At 39.2% G+C, this 21,221-nt stretch overlaps 1 protein-coding gene across 8 annotated transcripts in view; it reads right to left on the bottom strand.

Moving 5' to 3' along the window:
* Positions 1-21,221, bottom strand: part of PCCA (propionyl-CoA carboxylase subunit alpha) — a 448,216-nt gene that overhangs the window by 184,220 nt on the left and 242,775 nt on the right. For all 8 annotated transcript variants that reach the window (XM_032151213.2, XM_032151217.2, XM_058438035.1 and 5 more), the window contains one exon: positions 15,832-15,934. In XM_032151213.2, the coding sequence (XP_032007104.1) occupies positions 15,832-15,934 (103 nt within the window). The remainder of the gene's footprint in view (positions 1-15,831; positions 15,935-21,221) is intronic.

Below are 21,221 nucleotides of genomic sequence, written 5' to 3'. Positions count from 1 at the left end.
CTAGCCTGAGTGACAGAGCAAGACCCTGTCTCTTGAAGAAAAAAAAAATACAAAAAAGGCTGGGTGTGTTGGCTCATGCCTATAATCCCAGCACTTCAGGAGGCTGAGGTGAGAGGATCACTTGAGCCCAGGAGTTCAAGACTAGCCTGGGTAACATAGCAAGACCTCATCTCTATTAAAAAAAAAAAAAAATAGCCAAATGTTAGGGCATGCACTCTAGTTACAACTACTCAGGAGGCTGAGGCAGGAGAATCAACTGAGCCCAGGAGTTTGAGCTTGCAGTGACCCATGATGCCACTGCACTACAGCCTGGGTGACAGAGCAAGACCCTATCTCAAAAAAAAAAAAAAAAAAAAAAAAAAAAAGGCTATTTTGTCTGACATCAGCATTATTAGTAATAAAATACTGATAATAATATTACAAATACAATGTCTGTCTGATACTTTTTTCCATCCTTTTACAATTGACCTATTTATGCCTTTGACTCTAAAGTATGTCTCTTGTAAAGCATATGGTTTGATCATATTTTTAAATCTATTCTGTCAGTATCTGCTCTTGATAGGCTTAAGCCATTTGCATTTAATATAATTAATTATCCGTCAGGTAGGATTTACATCTACCATTTTGCTTTTTACTTTCTATATGTCATATCTTTTTTCTCTCTATTCCTTTATTATTGCCTTGTTTTAAATCAACATTTTCTATTGTCTTATTTTAATTCCCTTGACTTTTCTTTTACTAATATTACTATTTTTTAAAGTTATTTTCTTAGTGGTTACCCGGGGCATTACAATTTGAACAATGCTTTCAAGCAACATGGTTTGCTAGTCTCTGCTCTATCTTGTCTTACACATTTCTTGGTATTTTCCAAATATCACAGGATTTATTCACAGAACAAATTTCATTGAACATATTACTGGGGATAAGGCTGAAAAGATGACTAGGTAGCTCTGTAAAGGAAACTGAGGTCTATCCAATGCAAGTCAAATAATCAATATCTAAACATATGCATTTTTATCTTCACTAATCTATTATTACTAAATTATTTATTTTAAGGAAAAGGTAGTTCTAAAGTAAACTGATGAAGAGATGTTAAAGCACACAATGCCCACATTGGTCTCCTAGAAAAGATGTCTAATCTCACTCTAGTACATCTCGTTACTTCACCCATCTCCACGTGCATAAATCATTATGGTCTTCATATATACAAATATAGAAAAAAGCATTATATTGAAAAATCAAATAATGAGTTCAAACGAGATATTTTCCCATTTGCACCAAATCTATTCCTCTTTTAAGTTTTTTACTTATCTCACTGACAATCTCTAAACCACTTTTAAATCCTTTTTTGGAACAAGGCTGAACACAAATATAATATATACAAATATTCCTCCATTACCTATAGAAAATTGCCTTACACAGATCAGCTAACTTGGGTTTTTAATAATAATCTTTGTATTATGGAAATTAATCTTTTGACATTTTATTATAAATGCACTGATGGTGTTGATTTAGTTTCAATTCAAAAATCAAGGATTTCATTACCCTATAAAACATATCCAGAGTTCAAACTATTTAAGGGGGGTTAAACAAAATGCAAACATTTAATGCAACATTAAGCATGTGAAATAAAAACTTGATTGCCTAAAGAAAGCATGCTATGCTGTTACCCTGGTGACAGGTTAAAAAAGGGATTGTAAGCTGAATAGCTGTATGATATGAAATTAAAATGTTTCACATTGAACAATCCAAAATGAATTGGGAAAGGTTAGAGTAGAGGAGAGAGAAATCAATTCTCCAATGGCAATGGTGAATGGGAAAGAAGCATGAATAGGATTTGCCAGTGGGGTGCAACAGCTGCCAAATATCCTGCAGCCAAAGAATTACAATAATACTGATGAAGTGTGCAAGAGCTTCTGGAATCATGGCAGGGAACAGAGAAATTCTCCAGCAATAATCAGGCTATTCTGTCTTCCGCTCAGCTCTTACAGTAGGATCAAAATAAAAATATTTTACAAAGTAATAGTTAGCAAAAATATGTAAATATGCTTTCTTATCCACTTAGTATCTTGTACTTAATCTCACATAGATTTCTAAACCATCTTAAACACAGTCATATTAAGTAACTGAAAATATCATAACAGAGATAGTAAAAAGTGAGGCAAGCTTAAGTGATAATGATTGAGTTAATGTTTTCTCCCATCTTGTTGCTTTTAGGAGATTTATTTGCTCAAATGAATGTAGATATTTCCAAAGACAAAGAGTGTATACATACGTTTGTAAATATACACTTAAAGTGCTATTTTTTTATTGTATAGTCAGGTATCACATCACCTTCACTGTCACAGTGAAGTGGCTTATCTAAGAGTATGAAATGAGTTATGATAAGTTGTTTTATTTTCATTGACGTATAAATGTGTTATCATTTCACATGCTCTTTTAATTCAGAAGACATTTTAGTAAAAGAGCCAGTATGTACCCGTTCAACAATACTGGCTTTTCTTTGGGAATTATTTTCACATGGTTACTTTTTTCTATGTTTCTCACCCCACTCATGTTTCGGTGGTTAAGATCATATTTCAAAAACCTTAAACTTTTATCATCTAATTGAAAATTTAATAACAGGTGAATAAATTCTATATCTGAAGCCAGGAAAGGCCAAGAAAAATAAAGATAATTGTCTCTGCTAGGCAGAAATCACTAAAAAATCGATTCTCCATTTTATCAGGAAGCCAGATGAGGAAAGATAATACAATACAAATGCAGACACAATGACTGCACATACAGAGAACCCAAGAGAAAGTAATTTCCCGTTACGCTACTGTGGCTGAAAGGGTTGAACTGACACCAGGCTGTGTAGCCAGCCGCGATACTTGGTATGTTCTCCTAAGCCTGAGCACAGAGTACACTGATTCCATGCAGCCAAAGTCATCCTCCACCAAAGGGAGTGCCTTATTTTAACCTTTCAGGCTGAAGTATTTCCATTAATATTATAGGCCATAGTGAAGTTGTTTCTTTTTCTGAGTCTTTAACCCCTGCTCAAATACCAAGAGAGAAATTATGAGGATAAAGTAGAAACCAGAAAATGGCCAGGCGTGCTGGCTCATGCCTGTAATCTCAGTACTTTGGGAGGCCAAAGCAGGTGGATGACCTGAGGTCGGGATTTTGAGATCAGCCTGGCCAACACGGCAAAACCCGGTCTCTACTAAAAATACAAAAATTAGGCCGGGTGCAGTGGCTCACGCCTGTAATCCCAGCACTTTGGGAGGCCGAGGTGGGTGGATCATCTGAGGTCAGGAGTTCGGGACCAGCCTGACCAACATGGAGAAACCCAGTCTCTGCTAAAACTACAAAAAAAATTAGCCAGGCATGGTGGTGCATGCCTGTAATCCCAGCTACTCGGGAGGCTAAGGCAGGAGAACTGCTTGAACCTGGGAGGTGGAGGTTGCAGTGAGCTGAGATTGTGCCATTGCACTCTAGCCTGGGCAACAAGAGCAAAACTCCGTCTCAAAAAAAAAAAAAAAAAAAAAACACACAAAAATTAGCCGGGTGTGGCGGTGCATGCCTGTAATCCCAGCTACTTGGGAGGCTGAGGCAGGAGAATTGCTTGAGCCCAGCGGGCAGAGGCTGCAGTGGCCAAGATCACATCACTGTACTCCAGCCGGCACGACAGAGCAAGACTGTCAAAAAACGAAAAAGAAAGAAAGAAAGACAGAGAGACAGACAGAGAGAAAGGAGGGAGCGAGGGAGGAAGGAAGGGAAAGAAAAAAAAAACCCAGAAAGTAAAAGCTGTGACTTCATGCAATTCAAATAGCATCAGAGCTGAAAAAGGCTTCAGTAATCATCCAACTCAACACTGCCATTTTTCAGAAGAGAAAACTGAGTTAAAAGCTGAATCACTTTGCACAAAGGCCTGTAGAACCTGGAAACACGGCAGTGCGGCTGGGTCCAGATCCTGACTCCTGACACCTCGCTCAGCACTTGTCCCATCCACTGCACCATGCCAACTGCTCTGACAATTCAATGCCATATGAGGGAGCCAAAAGAACCAAAGGTGACTCTAATTTTCCCAACCTGAATCACTGAAAAGAGGAAATGCCATAAAGGCCATACAGAATTCAGCGTATGCATTTTCAATATTTAAGGGATGTGGAGTACACATCTCACCCTGCAATGCCAGTGACCACTAGTATAACATGAACTAATGTAAATTCATTCTCTGGATTTGTTGGTTCTATCAGAGAAAGATTTTCCATCATATGTGAAATTATTAAAAGATATTAACATTGTATAGTCTCTGAAAACCACTTTTTCAAAGAATATTTAATAGGGGAAACTGATGACAGCGTAATAATGCATTTTTTAAAAAGACATCCTTTTAAGTAGAATGGCCCATTTTCTGATAAAATCAAAGTAAGAGTAGATTATGTGTATACACAGAAAAAGGTCAGTCCTCAAAAGGGATGCTGGGATTTGTAATCTCCAGTTTCTCCCTTCCATTCTTTCTTGAACCCCCACCAATCCGAATTTAAGCCCCACTTTCCATGTGCATCCCCTAAAACTGCTCGAGTCAGGTCTCCTGCGACGTCCACATTGTTCAAAGGTCAATGGTCATTCTCCATCCCATTTGACACACTGCAGTGGAACACTCCTTTCTCCCTGCTGCCCTTTCTTCATTTGGCTCCCTGAACTCCACCCAGGCCTAGTTTTCCACCTATCTCCTTCTCAAGTCTCCTTTGTTGAATCCTCCTCATCTTTCCAGCTTTCTCCTATTGAAGAGTCTCAGGGCTCAGGCCTAGGACCCCACCCTCTCTGGCATCAGCTTCCCCTTTTACTCCCTTATAGTCAACTGCAACACTGCAGCCAGGAAGATCTTGTGAATACACATGTTGCTCAAGCTCTTCATTGCTCAAAACCTTGCAATGGCTCCCCACTTCACTCGCAGTAAGAGCAGGAATCCTGACAGTAGCCCATCTGACACAACTCCATTTCCTACCGTTCTGCAGCTTGCTTACTCCTCTCCAACTGCATTCAGCAGACTAACATACTGAGCCTCATCCTTCATATCTTCAGAACCTCTTAATTCTACATGAGATGAAAACTGTATCGGTTTCAATCAGGGTTTCTGTTACCCATACCCAAACATCCCAAGTGACTCAGGAGGTAATATAACTGCCACTCTAGAAACAAGAGAAAAGTTACTACAATGGGGCATGCCTATAGTCCCAGCTACTCAGAAGGCTGAGGTGGGAGGATTGCTTGAGCCCAGGCGTTTGGGGCTGCAATCAGCTACGTTCACGCCTTGGCAACATAATAAGACTCTGTCTCTAATTAAAAAAAAAAAAAAAAAAAAGCAGGGATATGCAAGTCAATAAATGGAACTGATTCTACTGGTTACTCATACGAAAAAATAAAATCAGATCTCAATCTCGTATCATCACATATAATAAATTTGAAATATGAAATACCAGTCTAATAAAGGAAACTTCTAAAAGACCAGAGGTAAAAATATAACTAAATATTTTACAAAATCTTAGGTAGAAAATATTGCTTTATAAGCATAAAAGCAAACTAAAAACCCACAAAGAAATAAATTTATTAAATAACATTAAAACAAACTGTAATGGTGTCCTATTTGCTGGAATATAACATAAAACATCTCATTATTTACTTCACTGAAGATAACTAGACCCCGACTTTTTCTTTCTTGTCATATGTATGTATAGCTATTGGTATAAAGAAGTAAAAAATACGACTTCTTATTCTTGATGGTTTCCTTTTGGTTTATTCATAATACATTTACTTAGTTGTGTATTACAATATATTATAGATTCTTTTTTATTTCTTTATGACAAATGAGGTAAAGAATCTGGATGTTGCAACATAATTATACAATAACAATGATTCTCATATGAAAAAGACAGAATATAGATTACTCTCATTTTATAGGTAAGCTTAAAGTAAAATACATACCTAAGGTCACATTACTAATAAGTGGTAGAGTTATGACTAAAACCTAGACTTATAGCTCTAATTCTAGTTTTGCCACCATATCACAAAATGTATTTACATGTTTATATACATTACATGGTTTGGTTCTACATCCCCGCCCAAATCTCATGCTGAATTTTAAGTCCCAGTGTTGGGGGAAGAAACTGGTGGGAAGTGATTGGATCATGGGGGCAGATTTCCCACTTGCTGTTCTCATGATGGTGAGTGAGTTCACACAAAAAGATCTAGTTGTTTGAAAGTGGGTAGCACCTCCCACTTTGTGCTTTCTCTCTCCTGCCACCCATGTGAAGATGTGCCTGCTTTTCCTTCACCTTCTGTCAAGATTCTAAGTTTCCTGAGGCCTCCCCAGTCATGCGGGACCATGAGTCAATTAAACCTCTTTTCTTTATAAACTACCCAGTCTCAGATATGACTTCATAGGTATGTAAGAATGGACTAATACAACATACCTATACATAGATGCAGGGGTGCGTGTTCATGTGTGCAAGCGCACCCACGTGAATAAGGAAGGCAGTGGGGACAGGGAGAGAGAATATATATAACTTGTGTGTATTTCTGTCTTGCCAACCTTGGAATTATAAACACATACTAATTTGGGGGGAGTAGGCTAGAATGTTTTATAAACACAGCAACTTTCCAAATCACAAAGAAGAAACCCATGTCATAATGTCCATATAAGTGAATTCCAAGTGGATTAAAGAGATCAACATTGCAGGTCTTTTTCTAATTGTTTGCTTAAAAATAAGTGATGAGGATTCTAAACATATCCTCCATAACCTGTATGGAATGGCAAAATGGGTGAAGGAAGAAAGAAGAAAACAAAAACAAGTCAACAAAATGTAATGAATTTACTATATATCTGCAATAAAAGATGATTTTATAAGACCCACAGGGTCAACATTTCTTTTCAAACATCTTAAAATATATTTAACATATGAAAAGAGATAATGCTGTCCACAGTCACCTCAGCAGGACTCAATCCTGAGAACTGACCTCTAAAAGGGAGTCAAGGCTTACTCTAAGCCACGCCCCCTGCCTGATTCTTAAAACCTGCAAAGTAACAGGAATGCAAAGCAGCCCTCTACTAGGGAAGGACGATTTAGTCACCAAACATTCTACTACCAAGAAAGTTGGCTGGCTCAGCCCTGGAAATGGTGATCATTACAATGATAAGGCAAATAACTCAGCAGAAAGATAATAACTATGAAGTTAGGAAGACTGAATGATAGAAGGAAGGATAAAGCACAATCTGTCCAGCTACAAAAACCTAACAAAAGAAAGGAATGGATGAAGAAGTAACACTGGAGAAGGGAGGAAGTAAAGAAATTGAGAGAAGGCAGAACAGTGTCTTCACTAGTGTCTGAGATGCCTGGAATGACAGGTGGTACTCGAGCCAGGGTAAGTTATCCTGATTCTCAAGAAAGCTGAATCCAGATCCAAGAACAACATTTGGATCTAAGGAAAACAGACATTTTGAGCAAAAATAAAGATTACTAAAAATGATTAAAATGTTACCTTTACTATTTTTTCTTCCAATCATTACCAGTTAATGAAACAAATTATTATATCAAACTACAATGTCAACAAAATCATTTTAGCTTTTAAAAAAAGTGATCGTTTAATATAACTAGCTTTTAATGATTCATTTCTGTCAATATAAGTGTTTAAGAATAATTATTAAAAAGAAACCTTCATGGTAAGTCAGTAAAAGATTGAGTTCATCAAATTTATTTTATAGTCATCCCCAAAAAAATGGCTATTGTTTCTGACATTAACTTTTCTTTTTTTCTAAAATGTACCACTATCATTTTACTATCCAAATACTAGGGGTATGTATTATTAATGTGTTTTTCCAAGTCATAAATGATGAAAGAGTGAAGCCCATAGAGAAATTGGGAAAATAAGATCAGCAGCCAAAACAAGCGACACAAAGGAAGGGCTGTGGGCTACTGGTTTGGAAGCAAAAACATTTCACGAACACACCCATGACAAAGCAATACAGAGCCACACCTGGAGGGTGACTCTTAGACTCCATTCCCAAGCCGACTGTGAAAACATGACTCTAACGCCAAAATGTGAAGGTTCAAACACCCTACATCAGCTTTCATGATGTAGGTGTCAGGGACCTCCTCAGTAAGCAAGCCAGAAACGTAGCTTCACTTAGCTAAACAACATTATGCTTTGTGAAGAACAGTATATTTACTAAATGTTTACAGCTCTACACTGTTATAGGGTGTAGCAATTTTACAATAAACTGATAATACTAAATAAGTGATAGTACCTTTTTTCAACAGAAAATAAACACCAAAAATGAACAATTGCTTGTTGTATAGAAAATAAATGTGCAATTATCTGGATAAGTGAACTTGCAGTCTACACATTTCATAAATACACATTTTGTTTCTAATTTCTAAAAGAAAATGAGTTCAAAAATAAGATACTTAAATTTTTTAATGTAGCAATTACCACATTTACAATTTTAGCTAGAAATCAGCAGAAGACTATAAAGTAAGATTGCTTCTTAACCTCCACTTTATAAAGCAATTGCCCTAAATATTTCAACAATCTCTAAGGAATGTTGTGTTTGAACTATCAAAAACACTACAAATCACAATATAATGTACTCTGTGTTTCCCAAAAGCATTCATTGGAATATTAATTTTTCAAAGAGCTTTTAGGAAAAAGGTTTTCACAAGAAAAAAAGAGTGTAGATAAGAATCCAACTACATCCTGCTCTTTAGAGTTTCAGAATGCATTTTAGTATATAGGAATACCTTGGAGATACTGTGAGATCAGTTCCAGACCACTGCAATGAAGCAAGTATTTCAATAACGCAAGTCACATGAATTTGTTATTTTTCCAATGTGTATAAAAGTTATGTTTACACTGTATTGTAGTCTATTAAGTGTGCGACAGCTCTTAAAAACAATGTACAAAGCTTAATTAAAAAGTAGTTTAGGCTGGCGCGGTGGCTCACACCTGCAAACCCAGCACTTTGGATGGCCGAGGCAGGCGGATCACAAGATCAGGAGATCGAGACCATCCTGGCTAACACAGTGAAACCCCGTCTCTACTAAAAAATACAAAAAAATTAGCGGGGTGTGGTGGCACGCACCTGTAGTACCAGCTACTTGGGAGGCTGAGGCAGGAGAATTGCTTGAACACAGGAGGCAGAGGTTGCAGTGAACCAAGATCGCAACCACTGCCCTCCAGCCTGGGCAACAGAGCGAGACTCCGTCTCCAAAAAAAAAAAAAAACTTTATTAGTAAAAAATGCTAACCATCATCTGAGCCTTTAGTGAGTCATAATCTTTTTGCTGGTAGAGGGTGGCTGCTGACTGATCAGGCTGATGGATGCTAAACCAATTGATTCTTCCTCTCATGAAAAGTTTCCCTGTAGCATGTGATGCTGTTTGATACCATTTTTCTCACAGTAGAACTTATTTCAAAAGTAGAGTCAATCCTCTCAAAACTTGCCGCTGCTTTATCAACTCAGTTAATGTAATATTCTAAAATCCTTTTCAATAGTGTTCACAGCGTCTTCACCAGAAGTAGAGTCTATCTTAAAAACTTTGCTTTTTAAGCAAAATTTCTTTGCTCATTCATAAGAAGCAACTCTCATCCATTCAAGTTCTATCACGAGATTGCAGCAATTGAGTCACATCTTCAGGTTCCACTTCTAGTTTTCTTGCTATTTCCACCCCATCTGTAGCTATTTCCTTCAGTGACATCTTGAACACCTCAAAGCCAGTTCTTCCAAACTCATTAATGTTGATCTTTTATTTTGCCCATTGAAGCACAAATGTTCTTAAGGGGATCTAGAATGGTGAATCCTTCCCAGAAAGTTTTCAATTTGCTTTGTCCAGATCCATCATAGGAATCACTATTTATGGCAGCTATCGCCTTGTGAAATGTATTTCTTAAATAATAAGACTTGAAAATCAACATGACTCCCTGATCCGTGAGCTACAGAATGAACACTGTGTTAGCAGGCGTGAAAACACATTACTCTCCTTGTGCTTCTCCATCAGAGCTCTTGGGTGACCGGTGCACTGTCAATGAGCAGCAATCATTTGAAAAAATATATGTATTTTTTTGAGAAGTAGGTCTCAACAGTGGGGTCAAAATAATCAGTAAATGATGCTGTAAATGTACATTTTGTCATCCAGGCTTTGTTGTTCCATTTCTAGAGCACAGGGAGAACAGATTTAGTATAATTCTTAAAGACCCTAGGGTTTATGGAATGGTAAATGAGCACTGGCTTCTACTTCAAGTCATCAGTTGCATTAGGCCCTACCAAGAAAGTCAGCCGGTCCTTTGAAGCTCTGAAACCAGGAATTGACTTTTCCCCTCTAGCTATGAAAGTCCGAGATGGCATCTTCTTTCAATAGAAGGCTGTCTTATCTACACTGAAAATCTGCTGTTCAGTGTAGCCACCTTCATCGATGATGCTAGTGACATCTTCTGGATAACTTGCTGCAGCTTCTACATCAGCACTTGCGGCTTCCCCTCCACTTTTATGTTATGGAGACGGCTTCTTTCCTTAAATCTCATGAACCAAGCTCTGATAGCTTTAAGCTTTTCTTCTGCAGCTTCCTCACCTCTCTCAGCCTTCACAGAATTGAAGAGAGTTAGGGCCTTGCTCTAGATTAGGCTTTCACTGAAGTGAATGTTGTGGCTGGTTTGATCTTCTATCCAGACCTATAAAACTTTCTCCATATCAGCAATAAGGCTGTTTCCCTTTCTTATCATTTGTGTGTTCACTGGAATAGCACTTTTAATTTCCTTCAGGAACTGTTCCTTTGCATTCACAACTTGGCTAACCATTTGGCACAAGAGGCCTAGCCTGCCTCGGCTTTCAACATGCCTTCTTCACTAAACTTAATCATTTCTACCTTTTGATTTAAAGTGAAAGATGTGCTACTTATTCCTTTCACTTGAACACTTAAGAGGCCACTGCTTTGTTATTAATTTGTCTAACTTCAATATTACTGTATCTCAGGGAATAGGGAGACCCAAGGAGAGTGAGAGACACTGGGAATGCCCGGGTCAGTGAATCAGAACACACATATTTGTCAATTAAGTTCACCATCTTACACGTGCATGGTTTGTGGCACCCCAAAACAATTATAATAGGAACATCAAAGGTCACTAATCCCAGATAACCAAAACAGATATGATAATAATGATGAAGTCTGAAATGTAATGAGAATTAACAAAATGTGACACAGAGACAGTGAACACATGCTGCTGGAAAAACAGCACAAAAAGACTTGCTCAATGCAGGGCTGCCATAAACCTTCAATCTGTAAAAAATGCAGTATCTGAGAAGTGCAATAAAGCAAAGGACAATGAAATGAGGTGTGCCTGTATGACAGTCTCTAAGAGGTTTCTAACTTAACAAGGGATTTTCCACGTTTATTTAAACACAGAAACATTTTCTTCAGTAATGCATTGTAATACTCCCCCAAACTAGCGCTCTATGGAGCACACATTAAGGAACACCGTTGAAGTCTAAAACTGTGTGCATTTGATTATTACAAAAAAATCATGGAATTAATGAGTACAAAAGCATGCCCCAAGTATTTCCTAATGGGCTCAAAGGGGCATATATATTATTATTAAAGAAGAAACAGTCAAAGGGATAAGAATATATCATATTGCTAAGTCTTTAGGAGCTACAATTATGGCTGTCAAGGATCTCAAACTCAACTGCCTAAATGGAACTTCTCATATTTTCCTTTCAAAGCTGCTCTTGCACTTTTGTTATTACCACCATCCACCAGGTCTTCCAAGTCAGTAACCTGACTCCTTAATATCTGCTTCTACTCAAGTTTCAAATATAATTTATTTTTACATGTATCTTCCATCATCTTAACACTTCTCATAATACTTCCCACCTCTTTCAAGCCCTTTGTTGGTACCACATTTACAGTTTTTATAAGTTGCATTAAGATATAATTTACACGTATAACGTCTATACATTTTACTTTTTATTTTATTACTTTGAGACAGGGTCTCGCTCTGTTACCCGGACTGGAGTGCAGTGGTGTGATCTCGGCTCACTGCAACCTATGCCTCCCAGGCTCAAGCAGTTCTTGTACCTCAGCATCCCGAGTAGTTGGGACTGCAGGCATGCGCCACCAAGCCTGGCTAATTTTTGTATTTTTAGTACAGACAGGGTTTTGCCATGTTGGCCAGGTTGGTCTCGAACTCCTGGCCTCATGTGATCAGTCCGCCTTGGCCTCCCAAAGTGTGGGACTACAGGCGTGAGCCACTGCACCTGGCCAATAACATCTATACATTTTAATTGTATAGTCTGATGAGATTGTAATACATTTATATCATTTCTCGGCCTTTTGGCTAAGATCAAGTGATACTGTAATACATTTATATAGTTGTACTTCCATCACCACAATCCAGTTTTAGAACAATAGAACTCATGTGCAGTCAATCTTGCTCCCATACCCAGACCCAGACAACCACCGATCTTTCTTTTGTTCTTTATACTTTTTGCCTTTCCTAGCAATTTCAAATAAATGAAGTCATACATTACATAGTCTTATCTGGTTTCTGTCTCTTCACATGTTATTTCTGAGATTTACACACATTAGTGAATGTAGCTGTTTATTCTTTGTTACTGCTGAATAAGCTCATAGTATGGATATGCCACTTTTTATCTATCCACTCATTACTTGATGCATATTATTCTAGTGGGTGTATAGTGGTATAGATTTGTGATTTTGTTTCGCCACTAACTGATGATGCTGAGCATCTTATCATGAACTTCTGTGCCATTCATTTATCTTCTCTGATAAAAAGTCTACGTCAAACCTACTGCCCGTTTTTTATTAGATTTTTTAGCTTTTTGTTTGTTTGTTTGTTTGAGACAGAGTCATGCTCTTATCGCCCAGGCTGGAGTGCAATGGCGCATTCTTGGCTCACTGCAACCTCCGCCTCCTGGGTTCAAGCAATTCTCCTGCCTCAGCCTCCCTAGTAGCTGAAATTATAGGCACCCGCCACCACGCCACCGCTAATTTTTGTACTTAGCAGAGACAAGGTTTCCCCTAGCTCAGGTCTATAATTCCAGCACTTTGGGAGGCCAAGGCTGGTGGACTGGATCACCTGAGCCCAGGAGTTCAAGACTGGCCTGGACAACATGGTGAAACCCCATCTTTAAAAAAATACAGAAATTAGCCAGGCGTGGTGGTATGTTCCTATAATCCTGGCTACCAGGGACACTGAGGCAGGAGGATCACTGTAGCCCAGGAATTCAAGGCTGAAGTGAGTTATGACTGTGCCACTGCACTTCAGCCTGGACGACAAAAGCAAGACTTCATTTCTCTAAAAAAGAAAAAAAAAGTTTACCAAAAAAGCAATCTGAAGAAATTGCCCCGCAGGTAGCACCACAAGCAAAAGGAGGCAGGGAGTGCACTGGAAGAGACGATGTAAAGATAGAGTCGTCTGAGTTACACACAAGCATCCCTTTGTTAAAACTGTACAGGTAAGGCTGGGTGCAGTGGCTCATGCCTATAATCCCAGCACTTTGGGAGGCCCAGGTGGGTGGATCACCTGAGGTCAGGAGTTCAAGACCAGCCTGGCCAACATGGTGAAACCCCATCTCTATTGAAAATACAAAAAAAAAAAAAAAAAAAAATTAGCCAGATGTGGTAGTGTATGCCTGTAGTCCCAACTACTCAGGAGGCTGAGGCAGGAGAATGACTTGAACCCGGGAGATGGAGGCTGCAGTGAGCTGAGATTGCACCACTGCACTCCAGCCTGGGCAACAGAGCAAGACTCCGTCTCAAAAAACAAAAACAAAAACTGTACAGGTAAGAAACGTATATGTGTGTTTGTACATTTTACCTTAAAAAATTAACAAATGGGGAAAGTGTGGAGTGGGTAGAGGTAAAAATGAAACAAGGAAGGTAGATTTTTTACAGTTGTTGAAGCTAGATAATGTGTGCATGGGTGTTCAGTATACTGCTGTTTATCTTGCACAAGTAATTCAAACCATATTCCCAGGTTTATGACTCTAATTATGCAAAGTATAAATGATACATGTATGTATATAAAAATACATATATATACACACATATATACATATATATATGCATATATATATACTTTGAAGAGACTCTACCAAAACATTAAAAGTAATTATCGAATAATTATGGGATTACAGGTAATTTTTATTCTCCATCTTTTTAAGCCCTTTTCAGATTCTTCCACACAGTAAGGCAGCACTCTCTGAAAATAACTTGGATACATTTCTTAAAAATCAAACCAGTCATATTTAGCTACACTCAGAACTTCTGAAATAATCAAGGTCCAAATAACATCTGAAGGTAAAGGAATTAGGATATGAATACTACATTTATCAAAAAAAAATAAAAAATATGAAATTCAGGTTTTAAAACAAAAGCAACATTCTCTCCTACACACATATCCCTCCAGACAAATGCTGTCCAACAGAACTTGATGGAAATACACCTGCCATGGTGGAAAGGCTCTTTGAGTTGCCCAGTGCAGGAGCTGCTAACCACGTGTGGCTATGGAACAGTTGAAATGTAGCCATGTTTCAGGTAACTTTGAAAAGGTTCTTTCATTTACTTTAATCTTAATTGCCATACATGGCTAGTGCCTCCCATACTAGACAGCACAACTATGAGGGGGGAAACAACCAAACAACAAGCACTGAGGTGTATAGACGTCGGGGGAGCAAAGACCATTCAAATAAGACAACAAAATCCTGCTCACAGGAAGTTTATATTGGGAAAGAAGTTTAATTTGGGAAAGAAGATATTCAACAGATGCACAAGCAGATTCATGGTTCTACTGACCATTTTCCTCCTCCGTCCAGTCACTCAGTCATTTACTGATATTCTATACTCTCTCATCTCTCCCTGGTAGCTAACAAATCATAACTTTTAAAAAGATACACTGTAAGCTTCCTATTCTTTCTAGGTAAAGACAACAAGTGAAGAGTACCAACTACACTGAGATTTTCTGAATAAAACCACATTAGCCACTAAGATACAACCTAAATCCAATTTAGTTTCTCTTCTACCTAATTCTTCAGAAGTAATTTCAGTTTCTGATTTGTGCTTTTCAAAGCTAGTTCATCATCTTCCATCTTTTTTTTCTTTTTTTTAATCTTTGTTCTTCCTCTTGTGAAAAAGTAAAAAGGAAAAGAAACTGAAGTAACAATTTATCAACAGCACGATTCCTTTAAAGGGATTGCTCTAGCAAGTAAACACACATTCATAATGAACAATCCTCTCTCTAGAAGCACCAATGGCATTGAGGTTTTCTTTCTACTTATCCTGATATAAAGCATGTTCCCGTTTTACCTGGGTCACTAGGAAGCTAAAAGGCACACTTGTGCTTCACAAATGACTAACTCAACCTGGTGTTAATTCCTTCTTGTGTCTTCACTAGTTTCTGATATATATTTTTTAACTGCCCAGATTCATTCCTACATTTTAATATACGTCTCCAAATGTTTTTCAAGATAAATAAATAAAACAGAAATCATAAACACAAACTACTCGAATGGATTTCCCATCGGATTTCAGAATATCTTATGTCCAAATTAAAAGGGCCAAGATCCTTTTGTCCTTTCTGAACTTAAAAAACTTGTTTAAACAAAATGTAAGCAATATCATATTTATACAGTGTGACTTTATCATACTTCTCCAAAGACCCGTAAGATCTCTAGAACTGAGATCAGCCACATCTTTTATTAGTTATTTCCTATGTAGACTGGATTATCAATATTGTTCTGCTCATTTATTCTGTTTTAAATGATCTACCATACCTTGAATTTTCTTGAAAATGTTGTGCTCTTAACTGGAATGCCACAAACAATGATGATGCTATTGCCAATAACTGGTTCTTCTCACTCTTGGTTAGCATGTGTCCTGAGGGAAATCAATCAACCAATCAATCAATCATTTATGTTAACATCTGTGCTTCTCTCCTATAGAATTACCAGTCAAATACCAAAAAACAAGTATTTTATAGGGCATCTATTATGCAGCTAGGATTGTACTAGACACTGCAGTGTGTGGACATTGAGGAAGCAAGACCATTCAAATAAGACAACAAAATCCTGCTCATGGGAAGCTTATATTGGGGAAGAAGTTTAATTTGGGAAAGAAGATATTCAACAGATGCACAGAACAAAAACAATTAAAAAGAAAAAACCATCCACACAGAGATCTCCAGGAAAAGCATAAGCTCCTCACATCTGCTTCTCTCTGTCCTTTCCCAGCCCAGCTTCCCTGCTGAGGGAAGTGAGGATAGCGTGCAAGAAGCCCCCGTCCCTGGAGAAAAGGAGAGCGGCTGGTCAAGGACACAGATGAGGCCATGCTTTCTAGTGTGAGGATTCAAAGAATATCACGCCGTGATTCTTCTGCCTCTCTGCATGAGTCCCAATCAACCAACCAATCTCTCTCCTCCTCTCACTCACACTATCTTCCTACCATTACACAGCTGGACCTGGGATAGTTGGCTGGCCGCGAAGGCCTGGGGTGAGTGACTGATTGAAGAATTTGCATAATTCTTCAAGAAAGTTGTGAGTCAAGGCAGGATTCAAATACTCCAGGGTCTATAGGTTAACACATCCCTTGACAGCTCTGTAACTTCACCACAAATCTAAAACTATTTGTTTACCAGAGTACTACATACAGATAGTAGAGTATTAAATGGGACAGTATGAGCAACTTGAATGCTGGCTCGTCAGCCATAAGGTGCTACTTTTACAGTCGACCCTCCATGGATTCAAACAACTGCAGGTTGAAAATATCTGAGAAAAAAAATGTATTGTTGTCTGTACTGAACATTTACAGGCTTTTTTTTCTTGTCATTTTCCCCAAAGCAATGCAGTATAACAATGATTTATATAGCACTTACATTGTACTGAGCATTGTAAGTAATCTAGAGATGATTTAAAGTACAGGGAGGATATGTGTAGGTTATATGTAAATACGACACCGGGGACTTGAGCCTCTGTGGATTTTTGTATCTGAAAGGGTCCTGGAACCAATCACCCACAGATACCAAGAAACAAATGTACAATTCAAAAAAAGAAAAAAACTAGTTGCCTAAACTTATTTGGAAGAAATGAAGTAATTTAAACATTATGTCTAAAAAATCACTCAAAATACAACTAAGACTAAAAATATTCAAAATTAAGATACAAATACTTTCAATATCTACCGCACAATTTTCCACAAGGAAGTAATCTTTCTGCTCCCTGAAGGGCAGGGAGAGCACAGGTAATCCACCCTCTTTGAGACAAACCTAGACATTACATAAAACATAATACAAATATGGGATCTACCAACTGGTTCTGGGAATTCCATACTAGATCCTCACGACGGCCTAATAAATCATATTCTTACGGGCATTGGAAAGATCCTCATTTTCCCCTGACACCTAAGCAGTGATGAAAACATCCCATATGATTACATAATTACTCTATATAAGAAGTATTACAAAAATTTGGTCTCAGTCTTGTCAAAACATACAGTTGAGAAGAACAGTTCTCATAGCGTGACCTGCCAACAACTGGGAGTCCCCAGGAGTCCTTGCAAGGTCAAATGATTTTCATAATACTACTAAAATGTATTTGCTTTTTTAACTCTCATTTTCTCAAGAGTATACTGCAGAGGTTCCCAGATCCAAGGGACACATACTGTGTGATGACATCATTGCTCTCATGTCAACACATAATGGATTTATTACCATTACTTTCAGAATGAATGAATAAATATTTTCAAGTTCCTCAGTTTTAATTTATAATGTGGCAAATATCAATATATATAATCACAAAAGCTCTCTGGAGTGTAAAAAGAACCAGTGCTTCTCAAACTTCACCAAACATCAGAATCACCTGGATTAAAGATGCTGTGTGTGCTTCACCAGCGGACTGACTGGTAGAAGATATGAGGGCAAGGGGTAATAATCTGCATTTCTAACAAGCTCCAGGGTGATGCTGATGCTGCCAGTCAGCAGATCTCACTTGGAATACAACTGTTCTGGACTGATATTTATCAAACTGTGTAAATAAACTGTTTAGTAGTTCATGAAGCCAGTTTAATGTGTCATGTCCAGGAAGCCAAATTATCAGAGCACTTCAAACACAGTATTTTACATGAAAATGCTGTGTGTGTTTATATGTATGCATACTATGTCAGGATGTAAAATGTATTTCTCATGGTGGTTCACAATCAAAGTCCTTTACAAGTCAGTTCTTTAGACACATATGCACAGTATATACCATCAGCAAGGGAAGAGGCAGTGCATTAGGCGAACCCATTCACTGCAAGATGCTCAATCAGTATTTCATCTGGTCTAACCAACTATTAGTGCACGGACTCAGGCAATATTGAGAGAGGTCTCCCAAATAAAATGGACCATCATTCATCACATCTCCCAGGCAAACTGATATGATGCACATCAACTTCAAGCATTTTACTGATATTCCACTTCAAAAGCGGCGTTACTCAGTTCCAACAGGCTCTGTGTAAGAAGTCTGATCATAACTGACCTATTCTTTTTTTTTTTTTTTGAGACGGAGTCTTGCTCTGTCACCCAGGCTGGAGTGCAGTGGCGCAATCTCAGCTCACTGCAAGCTCCGCCTCCTGGGTTCACGCCATCCTCCTGCCTCAGCTTCTCCGAGTAGCTGGGACTACAGGCGCCCGCCACCACGCCCGGCTAATTTTTTTTGTATTTTTAGTAGAGACGGGGTTTCACCGTGGTCTCGATCTCCTGACCTCGTGATCCGCCCGCCTCGGCCTCCCAAAGTGCTGGGATTACAAACGTGAGCCACCGCGCCCGGCCCCATAACTGACCTATTCTTATAACGATTCTAGCATAATGCTACTCCTGATCACAGGCCAGAGTGGCCTTGACTTCTGCAAGTTCCCCTGCGGCCTGATACTAAGTAAGGCATGTCTTCCCTGGCTCTGACCTTGAGCTCCCTTTGAACGGTCTCCACTGTTTGCCCTCTGGGGGCGGTAGACCAGCTTGGTGTTGAGTCAGACACACTGACACTGCATTCTGGGCTAGTAAGCTAAGGTGAATGTACCTCATTCCCTTTTCTGAGCAGCTTCTAATGTGTAAACCCTGCCTGGCTGCCACGAGGGGAGCTGGGAATGCATGCTGCCGGCTAACCTGCTGCAATGGAGGTCCCATGAGGGCAGCTCCTTTTTCTGTTTACTGATGAATCCTACACACCTAAAACTTGGGGGCGCAGTATTTAAAAAGCTCTCCAATTCTTCCTACCCCTTTTAGCGAGTGTGAACGTAAACCAAGAGTGCTGTAATCGGACACTTGGTTTACCCTCACCCCCAACCCTGACAGAGAAGACTGAGAGGATGCTGCTGGGTGCACGTGGAATACAGGTGGTGAGGAGGCAGAAGGACTGAGAGCTCCAGCCTCACATGCAGGACACATGAAGCCTCAAGCACTCTTCAGAGGAGCAAGTCACTTGTACTTGTTACAGGTCTAGATGGAGTTCCAAGGCTTTCTTCAACCCAGCCTTGGAACGTTCACAGCATTCAAGCTTAGAGCCTCTACTGCGATGTCAACGAGGCTGGGCACAGTGGGCTCTTCAGTGAAGACATGGCTGGAAAAAGCTGCAGCTCTTGGTTTTAAAAGCCTCAGTTTTACCTCTGTATTCCCAGAGCCTAGAGCACAATCTTTTACCCAGTAGGCTCTGTAAGTATTTGTGACTGAAAGAAGACAAACCTTTCTCCTCACAACTAACTCTTACCTTCTTAAACTTTTGGGGGGATAATTTCAAGCAAAAGTCCCAACCCCTAAACAATGTTTATTATCTCCTCTCCTTGTTCATTAAGCCACTAACTACTGGAGTTCAAAACCATGTAACAGCACCTACAAGTTTTGTGACATGCCACTATGACCCTCGTGCTACTGGCCAACCTCGTTGGCATGACGCAGTTTTCAAGAAGCCTGACCTGTGTATTTCCCGAGTGGTTTTAGGTCTACCATTTATTTTTAACAGCTATGCGTTGGTTCCCATTACATGTAGTGTTTTCTGGTTTTTTTGTGTGTTTGTTTTTGTTTTTTGAGACAGAGTTTTGCTCTTGCTGCCCAGGCTGGAGGGTAGTGGCGCTATCTCGGCTCACCACAACCTTTACCTCCTGGGTTCAAGTGATTCTCCTGCCTCAGTCTCCCGAATAGCTGGGATTACATGCACATGCCACCATGCCCGGCTAATTTTGTATTTTTAGTAGAGATGGGGTTTCTCCACATTAGTCAGGCTGTTCTCAAACTCCTGACTTCAGGTGATCCGCCCCACTTGGCCTCCCAAAATGCTGGGATTACAGGCATGAGCCACCGTGCCCAGCCATAGTGTTGTATTAAATAATGCAGATAGAGGTCCTGATTCTAAGCCAGGCCCGTTCTCTCTTTGTGGGCTATGGCTTTGTTGACCACTGGCAGCTCTGTCTGTAGGGTAATCTCGCTGGACTATTTTGTTGGGGAATCTTTAGGTAATCTCACCAGGGGGTTAGATTTTTCAAGGATCTTCTACTTTCATGTCTGTGAGTACCTGTCTGCCTGCCAGTACCCTGGGAACCAACTGAGGAACGAAGCTGGGGCAGGGAGTGTCATCACATTTAGTATGTCCATGTTCCCTCGATCCTTTGTCCAACTGTGCCTGGTGTCCCCTGGTTTTTATCCTCTGCAGAGAAGAATCTGAAAGCTTTCACCAGGATGAGGGAAAGAGAGTCGCCGTACTCTGAAGAGTGAGGGAAGTGATACGGAGAAAATTTTACAGAGATTTTAGGCCAATAGTGCTACCTTTAGGAATTTCCCAGGGTACCTGGAGCTAATAATTATTGAGACTTCTGAAGGGTTCTGCAGTGGTAATGAGCTACTTCTCAGTTTCTCCCATTGTCAGCTTAGGATTCAACATCCTTAGGTTACTAAGACAGTTAAGAATTATCTTTCAGCTGTTCATTTTACCAAATGCTATTTCCTTTCTTCTTCCTAGTGGGCTTGTGTCTTTAAAAAACTCAAGTTAGTGGATTTGGGGGTAGGGGGAAACGTGTGTATTTTTAAGCTATCATCTTACCTCAAAACTGGTTAAAGTACTTCCTTTAGCAATTTCCTCAAAAGGAGTATATATGGTAAAATAGTTCTGAACCCTTATTTAACTGAAAACAAATTTGTTTA

The sequence above is a fragment of the Hylobates moloch genome, unplaced genomic scaffold (genome assembly GCF_009828535.3).
Source record: "Hylobates moloch isolate HMO894 unplaced genomic scaffold, HMol_V3 SCAFFOLD_4, whole genome shotgun sequence".
Classification (NCBI taxonomy): domain Eukaryota; kingdom Metazoa; phylum Chordata; class Mammalia; order Primates; family Hylobatidae; genus Hylobates; species Hylobates moloch.
Note: the sequence above shows the minus strand (reverse complement) of the source record. Positions and strands in the feature narration are given on the sequence as shown.